This window comes from Lichenostomus cassidix, chromosome 2, assembly GCF_008360975.1.
Source record: "Lichenostomus cassidix isolate B80296 chromosome 2, HeHo_3.0, whole genome shotgun sequence".
NCBI classification, from domain to species: domain Eukaryota; kingdom Metazoa; phylum Chordata; class Aves; order Passeriformes; family Meliphagidae; genus Lichenostomus; species Lichenostomus cassidix.
The window spans coordinates 2,418,658-2,433,558 of record NC_139482.1 but is presented as its reverse complement, the minus strand read 5'-3'; the positions used below and the strand labels follow the sequence as shown (position 1 = coordinate 2,433,558).

General features: G+C 49.2%; 1 protein-coding gene across 2 annotated transcripts; it reads right to left on the bottom strand.

The window, feature by feature from the left end:
- Positions 1-1,323: 1,323 nt before the first annotated feature.
- Positions 1,324-14,860, bottom strand: KLHL40 (kelch like family member 40). 2 transcript variants are annotated; one of them, XM_085050123.1, is made up of 8 exons: positions 13,385-14,860; positions 12,057-12,257; positions 9,740-10,925; positions 6,124-6,284; positions 4,623-4,730; positions 4,036-4,221; positions 3,314-3,460; positions 1,324-2,544 (listed from the first exon to the last, which is right to left on the bottom strand). In XM_085050123.1, the coding sequence occupies exons 3-8, from the start codon at positions 10,883-10,885 to the stop codon at positions 2,433-2,435; spliced, it is 1,860 nt and encodes a 619-aa protein (XP_084906249.1). In that variant the 5' UTR covers positions 10,886-10,925; positions 12,057-12,257; positions 13,385-14,860; the 3' UTR covers positions 1,324-2,432. The 2 variants fall into 2 exon arrangements, with proteins under 2 accessions (XP_084906249.1, XP_084906248.1); XM_085050122.1 differs by lacking the exons at positions 12,057-12,257; positions 13,385-14,860 and having other exon boundaries at positions 9,740-12,042.
- Between the last annotated feature and the right edge of the window lie 41 nt (positions 14,861-14,901).

The window sequence follows — 14,901 nt, the reverse complement described above, 5'->3', positions numbered from 1 at the left end:
AATGGGGATTAACCCTCTCTTAGGATCAACAGCTTTCCAGCCTGTGTGCAGCAAGAAGAGCTGAAGTGAAGGTCATGGAATCACAGAACCATGAAGGTTGGAAAATACCTCCAAGATCATCGAGTCCAACTTTTGACCAATCACCACCTTGTCAACCAGACCAGAGCACAGAGTGCTTCTACTCATTCCTTGAACACTTCCAGGGATGGTATTGGTGGAGGCAGGAGGTGGTATCCTGCCGCTGCAAAAAATGACTTTTAAAAATCATTATTCTGTGCAGGGATTATTTTTTAAATTCTTAATTTTTCTTTTTTTGTTTTCTGCCAGAAGCTATTTGGAAGACTCATCTTTAATTATCTTGGGAATTGTCTGCATGAATTTCTGCAGAACTGGGCAGAAGGTGTTTATTTCTTTCCAGTGCATTTTTCACACATTTGATTGTTTCAAACACTTTTTGTTCCCTTTTTTTTTTTTTTAAGCTACTCTGTGACAGCCAGTCACCTTGGATTTCTTTTTCTTCTGAAAATATTTCATTACTGTTCTGCTGTGATTGTCCTCTAAGGAGCTTATCCTGTAACTTTTAAAATCCTTCAAATGAAACCAGGACAAGACCTTTGTTCCTTTACTGCTGCTGAATTCTCTTTCCTTCCAAATGTGTTTTAGTTCCTCCATTTTGATCTAGATGAATCAGCTAGTTATGATTTGTGATACCAGAATTTTCATTCCACTTCGAGGCAATTATTTGCAAGGTTTGTATTTGTTCTTTTTGTTTTAATTATTATTGATTATCACCCCTGTTAGTGGTACCATGACATCATAGAATCATAGAATTGTAAAGATTGGAAAAGACATTTATTGTTATCTAGTCCAACCACCCACCCAGCACCACCATGTTCACCACTAAATCATGTCCCTAAGTGCCACATCCACATGTTTTTGAACACTTCCAGGGATGGTGACTACACCACCTCCCTGGGCTGCCTCTTCCTGTTCTTTACAACCCTTTCTGTGAAAAAATTAATCCTAATATCCAACCTAAACCTTTCCTGACCCAACTTGAGGCTGTTTCGTCCTGTCACTGTAGGCATCCAGCTTCCTTCTAGTCCTGGCAAAATTCCTAGTTGTTGTATCTGAGGAGAAGAGCTGTAAGGATATGAATCCTAAATTTTCAGCTTTCAAATGGGGGAAAATAATAGGAATAAATGGTGGGGGTCTCCATGGAGCTGGTTTGCTGCGTGTGTCCATCACAACTTGAGCTTGGTCCTTATCTCTGGTTGCTGGGAAGGATCAGTTTCAGCTCTATCAACATGCAAACACAAGGGATTTATTTTGGAATAGTCACATTTATTTTTAAATAAACCACTGGTCAGATGGTGTCAGCAGCAGGAGATTTTTGTTCAAACAGATCTTTTTTCCTGCTGCCGGTACAGTCATGTTTCTATCAAAACTTCATTATGGATAACTTTAAAATAAATACACATTTTTCCTCAGTAAAAAGCTCTATTTGAGCCAAACAGATCTGAGACCTCCTTAGCAAATTAGAATACTCTTTTTAAAAAAAAAAGTCTGAACATTAAAAATAAGAGAAACAGCAAAAAATATAAAACCTTTCCCTAAAAAACAGCATTTGTCCATCCATAGGTGAGGACATTGTGATCTGTGATTGGAGATGAGAAGCCCAGAAGGCTGGAGATGAGCCCACATGGCCTGCCCAGCTCATCTCTCCCCCTTTTCCCACCCTACAACTTGCACAACTCCTCCCCTCCTGAGACTCAACTCCCAGCCTCTCATCACTCCAAAGTCAATGTAGAGGCAGAGAACTAATATTATTTCTTTTTCATTACAACTTCCAAAGTGCTTCTGCTGCTCTTGTGATCTTTTCTTTTAACTGTCTCAGCCCAAAAACCCTCATCACTCAGGAACTCACCAAATTCCACCAGGTCTCTCCTGTACCCCTTGCCATTGACTCTTCCTTCTCCTCTCCGAGGAACACTGTGCTCACAGACACCTTAGACGGGGAAATACTTTGTAGACCCCTTTTCCTGGGGAATGACAGCTTAGTCCCCACTTTCTCCTCCACTGTTGGTTGGGGGGGTTCAAAAGTGGTTGAAAAGATGGGGAAAAATGCGGAGAAAGAAGTGAAACAAGTGTATGACCTATTTGTCCTGTCTCTTGAGACTGGAATAACTCATTTCTCCACGCTTCTCAGTCTCCCCCAGCTCCTTGCAGGCTCCAGATCTCCTCTCTAATTACCTTGTAAGCACCACTGAGTTCCCAGAGTTTTTCCAGACACTTTCCCCATTTTCCCATTTACACAAAAAAGCACCAATCACAGACACAACGTCCTGCACAGTGTCCAGATGCCACATCTCTGATAAGCATCTCCCCCCACCCCTCCTTGCCCCCGTGGAAAGAACTCCAATCCTGCCTCTCTACATCTTGGTTAGGCGCAGGACGTTGAGGCGCACGGGAAGGAAAGTGGCGCCTGAGGCATACTGGATCTCCCGAAGGACTCCTTCCCACTTCTTCTGCTCCTCATCGTACCTGGGCAGAGGCAGACAGGCAGTTATGGTGAGGAATGGTCTCCTCTCTCTCCCTCCAGCTGCTCTCCATAGTGGTGGCAGCCCTGCTGTGTCCCACAGGAGTTATTTGGCCACAGGGATCTGTGGGAGCTGCATGGGGACTTTCAGCCCTGGCATTGCCTGGTTTGGGGGACGAGGATATCAGCACGAGGTCTTGCAGGGGAGGGGATGTTTTTCCACTGGGAAATGGCATGATGGCAGCAAGGTGGTGAAGGACAGCAGGATCCTGCTGAGGGTGCTAAAGCACCAATGTGAGGGACAGGAGCAGCCAACTCTGTGTTTGCAGCTGTCACAAAGTGCTTTCTGCCCACTCCTCTCGCATGTAAGACTATCTGCTTCTCATCCCAGACTCTCTGCTTCCCAGCCCAGATTATCTGCTACCCAGCTCGAGCCCTGGCTGTTCCCAGGGAGAGGGAAGCATCGCACAGCTGCTGCTCCACACCAAAGGGGAGGCTGGAACCAGCTCCAGGCAAAATGTCAAGGCAGCAACAAAGCCAAAGGAGCAGGTTTTTCCCTGGTCTGTTGCTGTTTGAGGCTGGGAGAGATCACTGCAGCACTAAAGTGCCCTCCAGCACAGCACAGGGCAGACTTCCCACCCAGAGACCCTGTAGCCTGGTGCTGGGGTGACAACCTCCATCTCAGACTCAAGGCACAAAGAAAGACAGAAAAACATCTGCTTCATCTCTAACATCCCTCCCATGCTCCTTGGACAGCCCAGGGAAGATCATCACCTCCAAACATCGTTCAGCTCCGTTGGCACCAGCTCTCCCGACTCCGTCTCCACCGTGGCGAATCCCCCGAGCAGGTAGAGCACCCCAGACAGGCTGACCAGGCTGGCAGAGCTGCGCTCCTGGGGGAACTCAGTGAAGGTGTCCCACCTGCCATGGCAAGAGGGGACAAGTTACAGCACCCTGGCCATCCCCACGCCAAGGGTGGCCTCAAATCAGGATTCAACAGCTGGGCTCACTAGTGACAGATGAGGTTGTGCAGGTCTTGGTGGGATGGGATCATAGCCTGGGTGGTTTTAAGGACTGCTGTTTCCACCACCATTGTTCAACTTTGTTTTGCATTGAGTGCAGGGACCAGCATGTCCCAGTGCTGGGACTGCAGCTGCAAGAGCCACCCAAAATCAGAGCATTTATCGTGTTGGGTGAAGCTGCAGGGAACCCAAGCACAGCACCAGTTGGTGAAACCACTTTGAAGACAAGCCTGAGATGATCCACAGCCCAACCACGGTGACATTGGTGCTGCCCAGCTCTCTGAGGAACCACAGAACCCTAGAATTGTTTGATCTGGAAAGGATCTGAAAGATTATCTAGCTCCAGCCCCTCTGCCATGAGCACACAAACTGGGTGAACTGACATCAGGAGTCACAAACAAACTCCAGCATGGCTGGAAGTCTCTGAACAAACACCTGCAGCTACTCCTTGTGTAACTACAACTCAGGACTTACTTGTTGGTGGCAATGTCATAGACCTCCACCGAGTTGGTCAAACCAGAGTCAGTCACCCCAGCTGCCACGTAGATTTTGTCCTTGTGCACGGTGGCACCGAACAAGGAGCGGGCAGTTTTCATGGGAGCCACCTCCTTCCACTCAAACTTGGCTGGGTTGTAGACACACATCGTCTTCAGGCACTTTCTGGAGAAAGAGGAGAGGGAAAAGGATCGCCTGTCAAGGGGTGGTTTGGCACTGCAGGAGTTTGGGGGTGTCTGCTGGGGAGAATGTGGGGGCTCTAGGGAGGATTCTGCTCTTCAACATCAACATGATTGGAGGAACACACCCTTTTTGGGTGTGCACTGAAATCCAGGGATGGGGCAATACATTCTCCCCCCTGCAAGGACTCTTCCATCTCTCTCACATCCCTGTTGGCCTCCTAAGGTTTTAGAAAGGGCTGCAGGCACAAAGGTGAGCTGAGAGGGAAATTTCCACCTCTCACAACCCATCCAGCCCTCCTCAAACCAGACTGGGGAGGTACCAACTCTGCATTCCCACTGGTTTGGGGGATTGATTCCTTGATTTTCTCTTGCTTTTTAACTTACTTGTCACTTCCCTTGCCTCCGATGACATAGACAAGATCCTTGTGTGACACCACTGCATGGCCATAGACTGCGTAGGGAAGGGAGTCAGCCTCACCCCACTTGAAGGACCTGGGTTGGAGAAAGATGGGAAACAAAAGGATTTGTAGCTTGCTGGGTGGCACCTAGAGGAGATGGCTCTTCCCAGACCTAGAGGTGAGCACAGAGTTGGACTCAATCTCAGAAACACAAGGGCTGCAATGAGAGAGACTCATCCAGCAAATTTTGTAATCCTAAAAAAGGGTGACAGTGACATAAGCAGAATATTTATGCTAATAGCCATTATTTTCTTGAGGTCTTCAGGCAGGTGTAGGGAGCAATAATGTCCCCTTGAACCTCCTTTTCTCCAAGCTGAGCTCACCCAGGTCACCTGCTCCTGGTGCTCCAGACCCTTCCCAGCTCTGTTCCCTTCTCTGGACACACTCCAACCCCTCAAAGTCCTTCTTGTCATGAGGGGCCAAAAACTGGACACAGGATTTGAGGGGCAGCCTCAGCAGTGCCGAGTGCAGGGCAAGAAACACTTCCCTGGTGCTGCTGGCCACAGTCCTGCTGATACATCCAGGATGCCACCAGCCTTCCTGGACACCTGGGCACACTGCTGGCTCATGTTCAGCCTCTGTCAGCAGAATAATGCTGGAATAATTGTCAACCAAATGAAACTAAAGTGGTGCTGATCACATCTCTATCAGCTTCAAACTGACACTCAAACCACGCCCTGAGCACTGAGAGGGAACAGACACTTTCTTTCCCAGAGTCTGCAGGGGCAGGTAAATTCCCCATTCTGTGGGAATGGAGCTGGTTTCAGATCTCTGCCTGTAAAACAGACTTGGAAGCACACAAATCTAAATATAGACCAAGCAAAGGCTTGTTGACGCCTGCTGCTCTGTCTCTTTGGGGCAGAGAGCAGCCGGCTTTGGAAGTTTCTGTCTCCTGAGAGAAGAACAGGATGGTGCCTTTTAATAAAGCTCATGACCTAGCATGGGTCAGAGCCCGTTGTCTAAAAGTAATTGGATAGTAAGCCTGATATCAATCAGGATGAGCCATTCTGTGCCTCATCTGAATATTCTAAAAACAAACCTTTCTGTTCAAACCTCCTTTGGTGAGACCACAGTGAATGTCACTGATCCTTCAATCAGGGGGCAAGAGCAGAAGGTTTAGCAGAAGGAAAAACTCCTCTGTACATGTCTCACATGTACATCTACTAATATCAGTCCCAGAAAACAAAACATCCCCCTAAAGGCTTCCATTTCCAGGAGGTTCAGTTACAATAAATGGAGCAGCTGGAGCGAGGCAGCTCAGAGCCCCAGGGCACAGCTCAAGACAGTGCCAGCAGCCCCAGCATCCAGATAGAGTTCAAACCCTTCTCCAAAGGGTTTGAACTCCCTTTTGACCCCTGGGAACCTGGAGTCCCTTGGCATGGCAGCTCCCCTTCCCCTGTGACCCCACACCCACACTGAGCACTCACAGCCTGTCATAGCACAGCACAGAGTCCAAGGTCTTCTCTCCCTCCTTCAGCTCCTTCCCTCCGACCACAAAAATGGAGTTTTCTGCCTCTCCCAGGCCAAAGAGGCAGCGAGGGGAGGGCAGGGGGGGCATCCCCAGCCAGTCTGCATCCAGATGGTCGTACTGGAAGGAAACATATGGTCATCAGTGTGTGCTCACCCCATCCATGTGGAAAGTCAGAGGATGAGGGTGAGGTCTGTTCCCATGGGCAGCTTGGTCACCCCAGCAGCATTCTGTGCAATGCTCCTGTGGCTGAGCCTTTGTCACCTGCAGCAGGGTGGGAGATCTTAGAGCAAAGTCAGACATCACATGACAAACCTTTTGTAACAAGGCATAAGAACTGAGATGGGCCTGCAGCAACATGTTCTGCTCTGTTCATCAAAGCCTGGAGTTAATAGAATCACGTTAAGGTTGGAAGACACCTCTGAGATCATTGGGTCCAACTTTGACCAGTCACCTCCACGGCACTAAGTGTCACATCTGGTCATTTCTTGAACACCTCCAGGAATGGTGACTCCACCACTTCCCTGGGCAGCCCACCCCAATTCTGATCACCTTTCCAGTGAAAAATTCTCCTTGATGTCACACCTGAACCTCCCTTGGTGCAGCTTGAGGCCTTGTCCTCTCATCCTGTCTCTGGGAGAAGAGGCTGACCCCACCTGGCTACAGCCTCCTTTCTGGGAGTTGTAGAGAGTGATGAGCTCTCTCCTGAGTCTCCTCTTCAGACTTGGACCTTGGAACAAGTTTGGTCATCTTTGGGTGAAAGACTTCCATGTTGGGCTTATAATGGATTGTTTCTGGAGGAGTGGGAAGCATTTCAATCTTGTAAATTTTCCTGAACCTTTTAATATGCAGAACACCTCACAGAATTTCATCTTGGTATTTTCCATCTCTGCCAGGTGACAGGGTGGTGTCAGCAGTGTTGGCTACACAGATGAAGTGTGCCAGACCCATCTGACAGAGGAGGAAGCTATTCCAAACAGTGCTGCTGGATCAGATCACCAAATCCTTGGACATCTGTAGATCAAGGCGTTGCCTCATCTCCCACCAGAAAAAAAAAAAAAGGGAATAATTCTGACTGGAGACTCTGAGCACTGTGGCTTAATGAGAACTGGGCAAAAATTTAATGTAGTTTGATAGCAGAGGAGGGAGAGATGTCTTGCAGCCAATTTTGTGGGACTTTGCAGGATAAAGCTGTGATGCAGCATTGCCTAGAGCACTGCTTGCCATGGGCTCAGGCCAAGGAGCTTCAGCTTCATGGGTTGACACCAAAGACTTGGCCTCAGCTGGGTGCCTGTGGTTTTTGTCTCTTTGTAAGCTGTGGTCCACACATGTGTTATTTATAGTGCAACCCTGAGCAGTTCAGTCATCAGGATAGTTCCTGCTTCTTGATGGATTCAGCATTGTTTTTGAGTCATAAATCTCACAAGTGACAAAGAAAGGATACCCTCTTCCATCCAAAATGTCAATGGAATCGTTTTGCTCCTGCCAAAATCTGCAAGGCCCCTGGGATTTATCAGCATTTTTATATTTTGGTGCCTGTCCTTAAATCTAAATTATCCCTGACCTAATGCCCCTGGCTTCAGCAGGGGGAATGTGAAAATGGGGAGGATAGAAACAGTCAGAAGGGGTAGGGAATTGCAGCACAGTGGTTCAAGAGCTTGTTACAGAGCTACATAACTATATCATTTCAGCTGAAAAAAAGGGCTCAAAAGTCTCCCTTACTCATATAGGAACTGTGAGCTACATAATGACACAGATGTAGTAAATTACACCTTTACAAACTGGCAGCACCTCCAACCCCAGGGTTTGTGTGATTCTCCCAAGCACGAGTGACACAGGGAGGTGTGGAGACACTGTCCCTTCTTGCGGGGAAGAGCTAAAAATGGCCCCATGATGCTCAAGGCATTTGCCACTGAGTCAGTGGCAAACTGGGAGCTGAATAGAGAGATATTGTTGCTTGCAGCTCAGAACTGCAGAGTATTTTGGGTTGAAGGACCTCCAAAGGGGTCCTTCATGTCCAAGAGGTTACAGCTTTGGAGGTAGAGAAGATTGCCAGGGCTTTGTGCAGTCAAGTATTAGATGTTTCCAAGGAATGTTTCCAGTGTTTTCCCAGCCCTGGAAATGTTCAAGGCCAGGCTGGATGGAGCTCTGAGCAGCCTGGTGTAATGGATGGTGTGATGGAAGGTGTCCCCATGGCAAGAATTTGGAATCAAGTGATCTTCAAGGTCCCTCCCAACTCAGGTCATTCTGTGATTTATGGAGGTTCTGTGACCTCTCTGGACCCTGCTCCAGCTCTGCTGGGAAGAATCATCTTCAAGCACATGTTTGGGCTGAATGCATCTCTCTGCTCTGCACAGGTGACTGGTGGAGTGGGACACACCCCTGTCATCATCCCCTGTCCAGAGTGAAGGGCTGTATCCCAAACGTCCCTGGCACTTCCACACCTTCCCACTCCCTCCTGCTTTCTGGGGCTGAGGGTTCTCTCTGCTGGCTTCTCATTCCCTGGACCTCACCTGGCCTGCACAACCTCCTGCCCCTTTCCAGGTGAGGACCAGCCTGGTCCCTGCATGATGTGCAGCCCTACAGATGCAATGAGTCCAGGGAGGGATCAGGGCTCTGTGTCTCAGCTTGGCAACCACCCTCAATTTATCCTCTCTGCCTGGAGATGTTATTGTTTTCCCCAGAAGATGTGAGCCTGGGACACGTTATTGTTTCTTCCCAGAAGACTTGAGCCACGGAGAGGAACAAAAAAAGGATTTCTGAGTATGGGAGGAAGAACAGAGGATTTACTGGATTCCTTGGGGTCAGCAGGAAGGGTCGGCGCCTTGCCTTAGCTGTCTGCAGGGAAAGAAATCTGGGCTAGAGCCCAGGCTGGGGCTCAGATTGCCTGTACAGCTCAATCCAGTCGCAGTTTGGTCACTGCTGAGTTATAGCAGCCACTTTCCTCGTGGAGTATTCTGAAAGACACTGCATTGTGATTTCCCCCTCACAGGATGGAAATGGCAGTGGCAGAGACTCGGAGCTGGAACAAACCCATCTCCAGGGGCAGGAGCAGCACTGGAAATGGGGCATGTTTTGGGAGGCAGGGACATGCCCTGTGTCCTTGGGGTGTTTGTTCTGTGGCTGCAGCAGCTGCTGCTGCTCCTTTTTTGGCACCTGGCAGAGTCACCCTTGGGTTTTGCTGGGGTTCATAACCAGGAACACAGGGGATGGAGAACAGAACCCAAATCTGATGCCACAAACCTCCCAGTTCATGAGCCCTATGGCAGCCACGACTGGGCCCAATTCACTGTTCTAAACAATCCTCTGTTCAGGGTTTGGATCAGGAAGGCTTATTCCTATCACCTACTCCTTCAACCCTCCTTCCCAAATTACCAGAACCTCCTCTCAGTGGGATCTGCCTTAAAAATACAGGGAGAAGAATCTCTGGTAGAACAATTCACATGATTCTCCTTTATGTTTATGACTGTCATTTTAACATCACATGACTACAACTATTACTGGCATTGCTTGGAAGCTAAAGCCTGGTGATGCTCCAAAGTGGTCAAAGAAACAAAAGAATGTAAAGGTAGTACCTGTAGGAAGTAGGAGCTCATGGGGTCCTCTTTGTTGTCCTCGTTGTAGTACAATCCTCCAACTATGAAGATCTGATTCTCTTTGGTCGCCAGACTGACGTGGTTCTTTGGGATTTGAGTGGACAGCGAGGCGAAATAGCACTCGTTGGCATTGGGGTCGTAGGCCACTGCTCCACTGTCACTCACCATGAAAATAAGGTCCTGGAGGAACATCCCAAAGCGCATCGTGTCATTCAGGATCCCAGGGAGAGCATCCTCCTCCGTATCTTCACCTTCATCTACTGCTCCATTGACAACATTCTCCTTTGCTTGATTCTCACTGTTTTTCTTCACTTTCTTCTTCTTCACCACGGTGAATTTGCCTTTCTGGGCGTCCTTCACCATCTGCAGCTTCTTGAGCAGCTCCGGGCTGGACTTGACCATGGCGTGCTTCTCCACATGGTCCTTGATGTAGTCGTTGGGCATGAGGCGGAAGCGGATGCTTTCGAAGATGACAGGCAAGGCCTTCTGCCGGCTCTCTCGGTCCTTGGTCCCCACCCACTTCATCACCACCTCGAAGACGCTCTCCTCCTTCTCGATGTTGAGGGAGTCGCTGGAGATGATGGCGATCAGCTCGTCGGGGGACAGCTGGTAGAACTCCTCGTCGCGGGACACCAGCGCAAAGCGGTCGCAGATGAAGTCGCGGGCGGCCACGGCCAGCCGGGCGCAATCCAGCATCAACCCCAGCCGGAAAATGGCCAGGCAGTTGCTGAGGCAGAGCCTCTTCTGCAGGAAGGACACGCACACAGTGAAGATGGATGGGATCTGGAACATGTTGGCCACGGAGAAGATGTCCTGCACGTTCTGCTCGGTGATCTCCAGCTCGGAGGTGTAGATGTAGTGGAGGATCTTGCCCATGACATCTGGGTCAACATCCTCTAAGCTGATCTCCCTCTTCTTGCTCTCTTCCATGTCTGAGAGGAACATGGCCCGGAAATAGGGGCTGCAGGCTGCCAGCACCAGCCGATGGCAGGGAAACTCCTTCCCTTTGACTTTTAAGACACAGTCCAGGAACTTGTTGTGGTCCAGCATGTCTTTGAGTCCATCCTGGAGAAGAGTTTGCTGGTAGAGACGCAATTCTTCCACTTGATCAAGAGGCAAACCCATGGTGGTGACAACTAACCACTCGTTCTTTCCCCCAGTCCTGCTTTTATGGATAAATATTGGTGGCTATATCAATACCTGAGTAAAGAAACTTGCTCAAAGCAGGGCTCACAGCCTCGCTGGCTTCCAGACCATCAGCACACCGGGAATGTGAAACGCTCAGCTGTCTGTGTACTTCAGTTCCCAGCTTGGGGCTTTATATATAGACACAGCGCAGCAGAGCTTAAGGAATCCATAGTGCAGCATGTGTAAGCCGATCACCCTTTAATATGACACATTGGACAAGGAGGAAGGGAGGGGGCAGGGGGAACAGCTGTAATTCCAGCCTCAGTAATTCAGGAAGGGTCTGTCAGCTCATGAGTCACCGCGGGGGGAGCAGGAGGTTTCACTGCTGTGACACCACGGGGGACTCGTGTGACCCATGGGCTTGGGAAGGGCCTTGGGGTGAATGAAACAGCCCAATCTGCCTTTTGGGTCAGGGGTGGTGAGGCTGGGACTTCCTCCTGACGATGGTAAAAGGGCTGTTCTGGAAGTGCTGAACCTTTAGCTGTGCTAAAAATAGGCAGTGAAGTAAAAGCTGGAAAGATGCACTAAGGGAAGGTCTTATGTGGGCTTTGTGGCATCCCCAGCTCCAGCCAGCTCCTGCCCAGGGCTGCTTTGCTGCGCAGGTTTGTCCTTTATTCTCCTCTGGAGTCACTTTTCAGGGGGCTGGGAGGGGGTGGGAAATGGAGATGGAGCTGTTTGTTTACAGCCCTGTGTGGGATACGAAACCTGTGCTGAAAGTTGCTTTAAAATTCCCACTAAAGCAGGAGACTTGAGCACTGTGGGAGAGGAATGGCTGTCTTTTCCCCCAGAAGGTGGTGGAGCCACTAACCCTGGAGGTGTTTAAGGAAAGACTGGACCTGGCACTCAGTGCCATGGTCTGGTGGCCACAGTGGTGTAAGGTCACAGGTTGGAGTTGATGGTCACAGAGCTCTTTTCCAGCATCACTGATTCTGTGATTCTGTCACACATGCAAATGGGCCCCAGTGGCACAGTCTCTGGGCACCTTGGCATCAATAAATCCATCCTTTCCATATCTTGGTGACAGAGAGAGTGTCTGAGGCAGAACAGAAGTAGAGAAAATGTAGTGGTGGGTTTCAACTCACAGATTAAAACATCCAAACACAAATACCTTCTCGTTAATTGAGGGTCTCCTGCTCAGCTCTTCTGGTTCATCACCCCCATGATGAAGTCTAGAGCCACAGCAGTACAACCTGCCTGGCCCTGACCTGATGCTCCAGAGTTGCTGAGTTCTCCAGCAGGTCTTGTGTTCTGGATGACCATGGATGTCCAGGAAGTCCCATGGGCCCTCAAATGGCCAGTCCAGGTCCAGCTATTCCCACAAAGCAAATTAGTTTTGACAGACATGGGCGAGCAGAGTAGCTATAATTATTTATATCTGTAGTAAAACTTGTGCATGAATCTGTTTTATCTCTTACTGAGGACCCTCTGGGCTGTCTGACACTCAGTGATGGCACAGATTTAATTAACAATTTAATTAAGTCTGTGCAAAGATATTAGCCGCTATTCTTGGCATTTTTAAAGCCACATAACCCTTTACCCTGGCACGGGTGTATTTATAAAAATTGCCATGATGGTTATCTGCAGAAGTGGGGGGAAGGAGGGAGCTATACTGGTATGAAGCCCTTCTGTACTGGTGTGGCTCCAGCAGCATCTGGGAAGTACCAATATAGCAGGGAAATAATCACAAGCTGTTTTCAGAGTTTACATCATAAGCTCTTCTGTGCTGCTCGTCTGTGACAGGATCAAGCTCTGATCTTTGAACTGGGTCGGACTTCTGGAATCTTTGCTCCCTGACATCTGGGGCTGGACACCCCCATCCTCCCCTGCCTGCTCCTCTGCATTAGCTCTGTGCCAGCCCAACTTTAATCCTGCGTTGTGCCACCAGCTGGATCTCCCCCCACCTTTAATCTCCCTTGAGCCCTGCGTTGTTTTCATTCTCGCTGCACTGCCGTCTGAGTTTTGCTCCCTCAGTCACCACACCACGAGGTGCCACTGCTAAAATGCAGCTACATCCATCCCTTAGAGGAGCTCTGGGACCTGTGGGTCTCTGGCATCTCCCAGGTTGGTGGCTGCCCCAGGGAAAGGCACTGTGCTGGTCCCAAACCTGCTCTGGGGACCCTGTGGGTGTCAGTGGCTTTGCCCAGCAGCTGGAGCAGCTCCAAGGCTTGGGAAGCAGCCCTGGTTTTCCAAGAGCACTCTCTCCTGGGTGCACTGTGTCCCCCAGGTCTGACAGAGCCATAGCCTGGAATTTCCAATGACCAATGGATTAGAAAAGTCATTAAGTGTGTCCCTAAGTGGGCAGTAGTCCCCCCAGGACTTGCGAGTGAGTGAATGTCCTTTTTCCATCTGGGACAGAGTTAATTCTCCTCCTAGTTACAGGTACAGGGCTGTGTTTTTCTGATTTAGGATGGGGCTAAACCTATATTGATAACTCACCAGTATTTTGGCTCTTGTTGAGTCGTTCTCACCCCGAGCCAAGGATTTCCAGTGTCTCACGCTCTGCCAGGGAGGAGCTGCACCAAAAGAAGCAGCAGGGCCAGGAGGGCTGACCCAAAGGGGCCAGAGGGATATTCCCTTCCACAGAACATCATTCCCAGTATAGAAACTGTGGAAATTACCCAGAAGGGACCCAGCTGCTATTTGGGGTCAGGCTGGGCAGCAGTCAGTGGGAGATGAGCAATTGTGTTGTGCATCACTTGTTTCTCCTGGGCTCTGTTACTCTTCCTCCTCTCCTTATCATTATTATTATTATCATCATTACAATCTTGTTTCAAATCTTAAACTTTTCTTACCTCAACAGATTTACCTGTTTACCTTTTCTTTCTGATTCTCCTCCTCATGAGGGCTGAGAGGGAGTGAATGAGAGGCTATGTGGGATTAAGCCACGACAGTGAGGATACGTGGAAACATCCTAAAGGGATGAAGTGGCACAGGATCACTCCCTCCCATACAAAATGTTAGAATAAAAAAGATGGATGATGGAATTTTAGCCATATCAGGCTGAAAAAGAAAGTGTCCAGTGTAGGGGTATTAATTAGGTTTTGTAATTGCAATAAATAATTGCTTTTCTTGGAGTCTTGGTTGAGTTTTATGAACAGGCAGGCAATTACCAGATCAGATGAGATGCTCTTCTCCAGAGAGATGAGCAGGGGATAAATCCCATTCTGCAGAGGCATTTACTGAGGCTGAGCTGGCTGAGATAGCACCAGGCTGCTCCTGGCTTGTCAGAGCAGTGCAGGCTGAAGGGACAACTCCTGGAAAAGGAGGGCAAAACCCAAATTCTCCCCTGAAGTGTGTCTAACACATCACTCGCTGGGTTGGTGTCTAAGATTAGCTCCTTCTGGCAGCTTCAGCAGATGCAGCTGCTGGGTAAATATAGAGCATTAGTGAATGGGCTATTTTCTCCTGGAGAGCCCAAGTCAGGAGGGCAGTGCAGAGTCACTGGGCTCTGCCATGTGAGTCACCCACTGCAGCACAGGGAGGTGACTCTGTCCTCCCAGGCAGCCACAGACCTGAGCTGAGCCACCACAGGGACAGAGCCCTCGTCACTCAGCAGCCCTGGGTGGTGGCACCTGGGCAGGGACATCCCTGTGGAGGGGAAGAGATGAATTTCACCCTGGAGAAAGCACATCGTGGCGTTGCTGTTTTGATGGGAAAAGTAAATCTGAAAGAATAAAGATGACAAGAAACACCTACCAAAAATCCAGCAGCGACAGATGTGTCACAAAGGGATGTGCCTGGCAGCTGGAGAGGTTTTGGGGATGTGATGAGGTGCCACCAAGGCACAATACCTGCCCTTACTGTTGGTCACACTCCTAGAAATAAAACCAACCTGGCTGCTAACCCAAAAATAGTTTGATGGCCACAGACAGAGTCAAAATAAAGGTGAACATGAATCGAGCTGCAGCCCAATCTTCAAAGTGGGTTTCTGCTTGAGTCAAAAATGTCTTTTT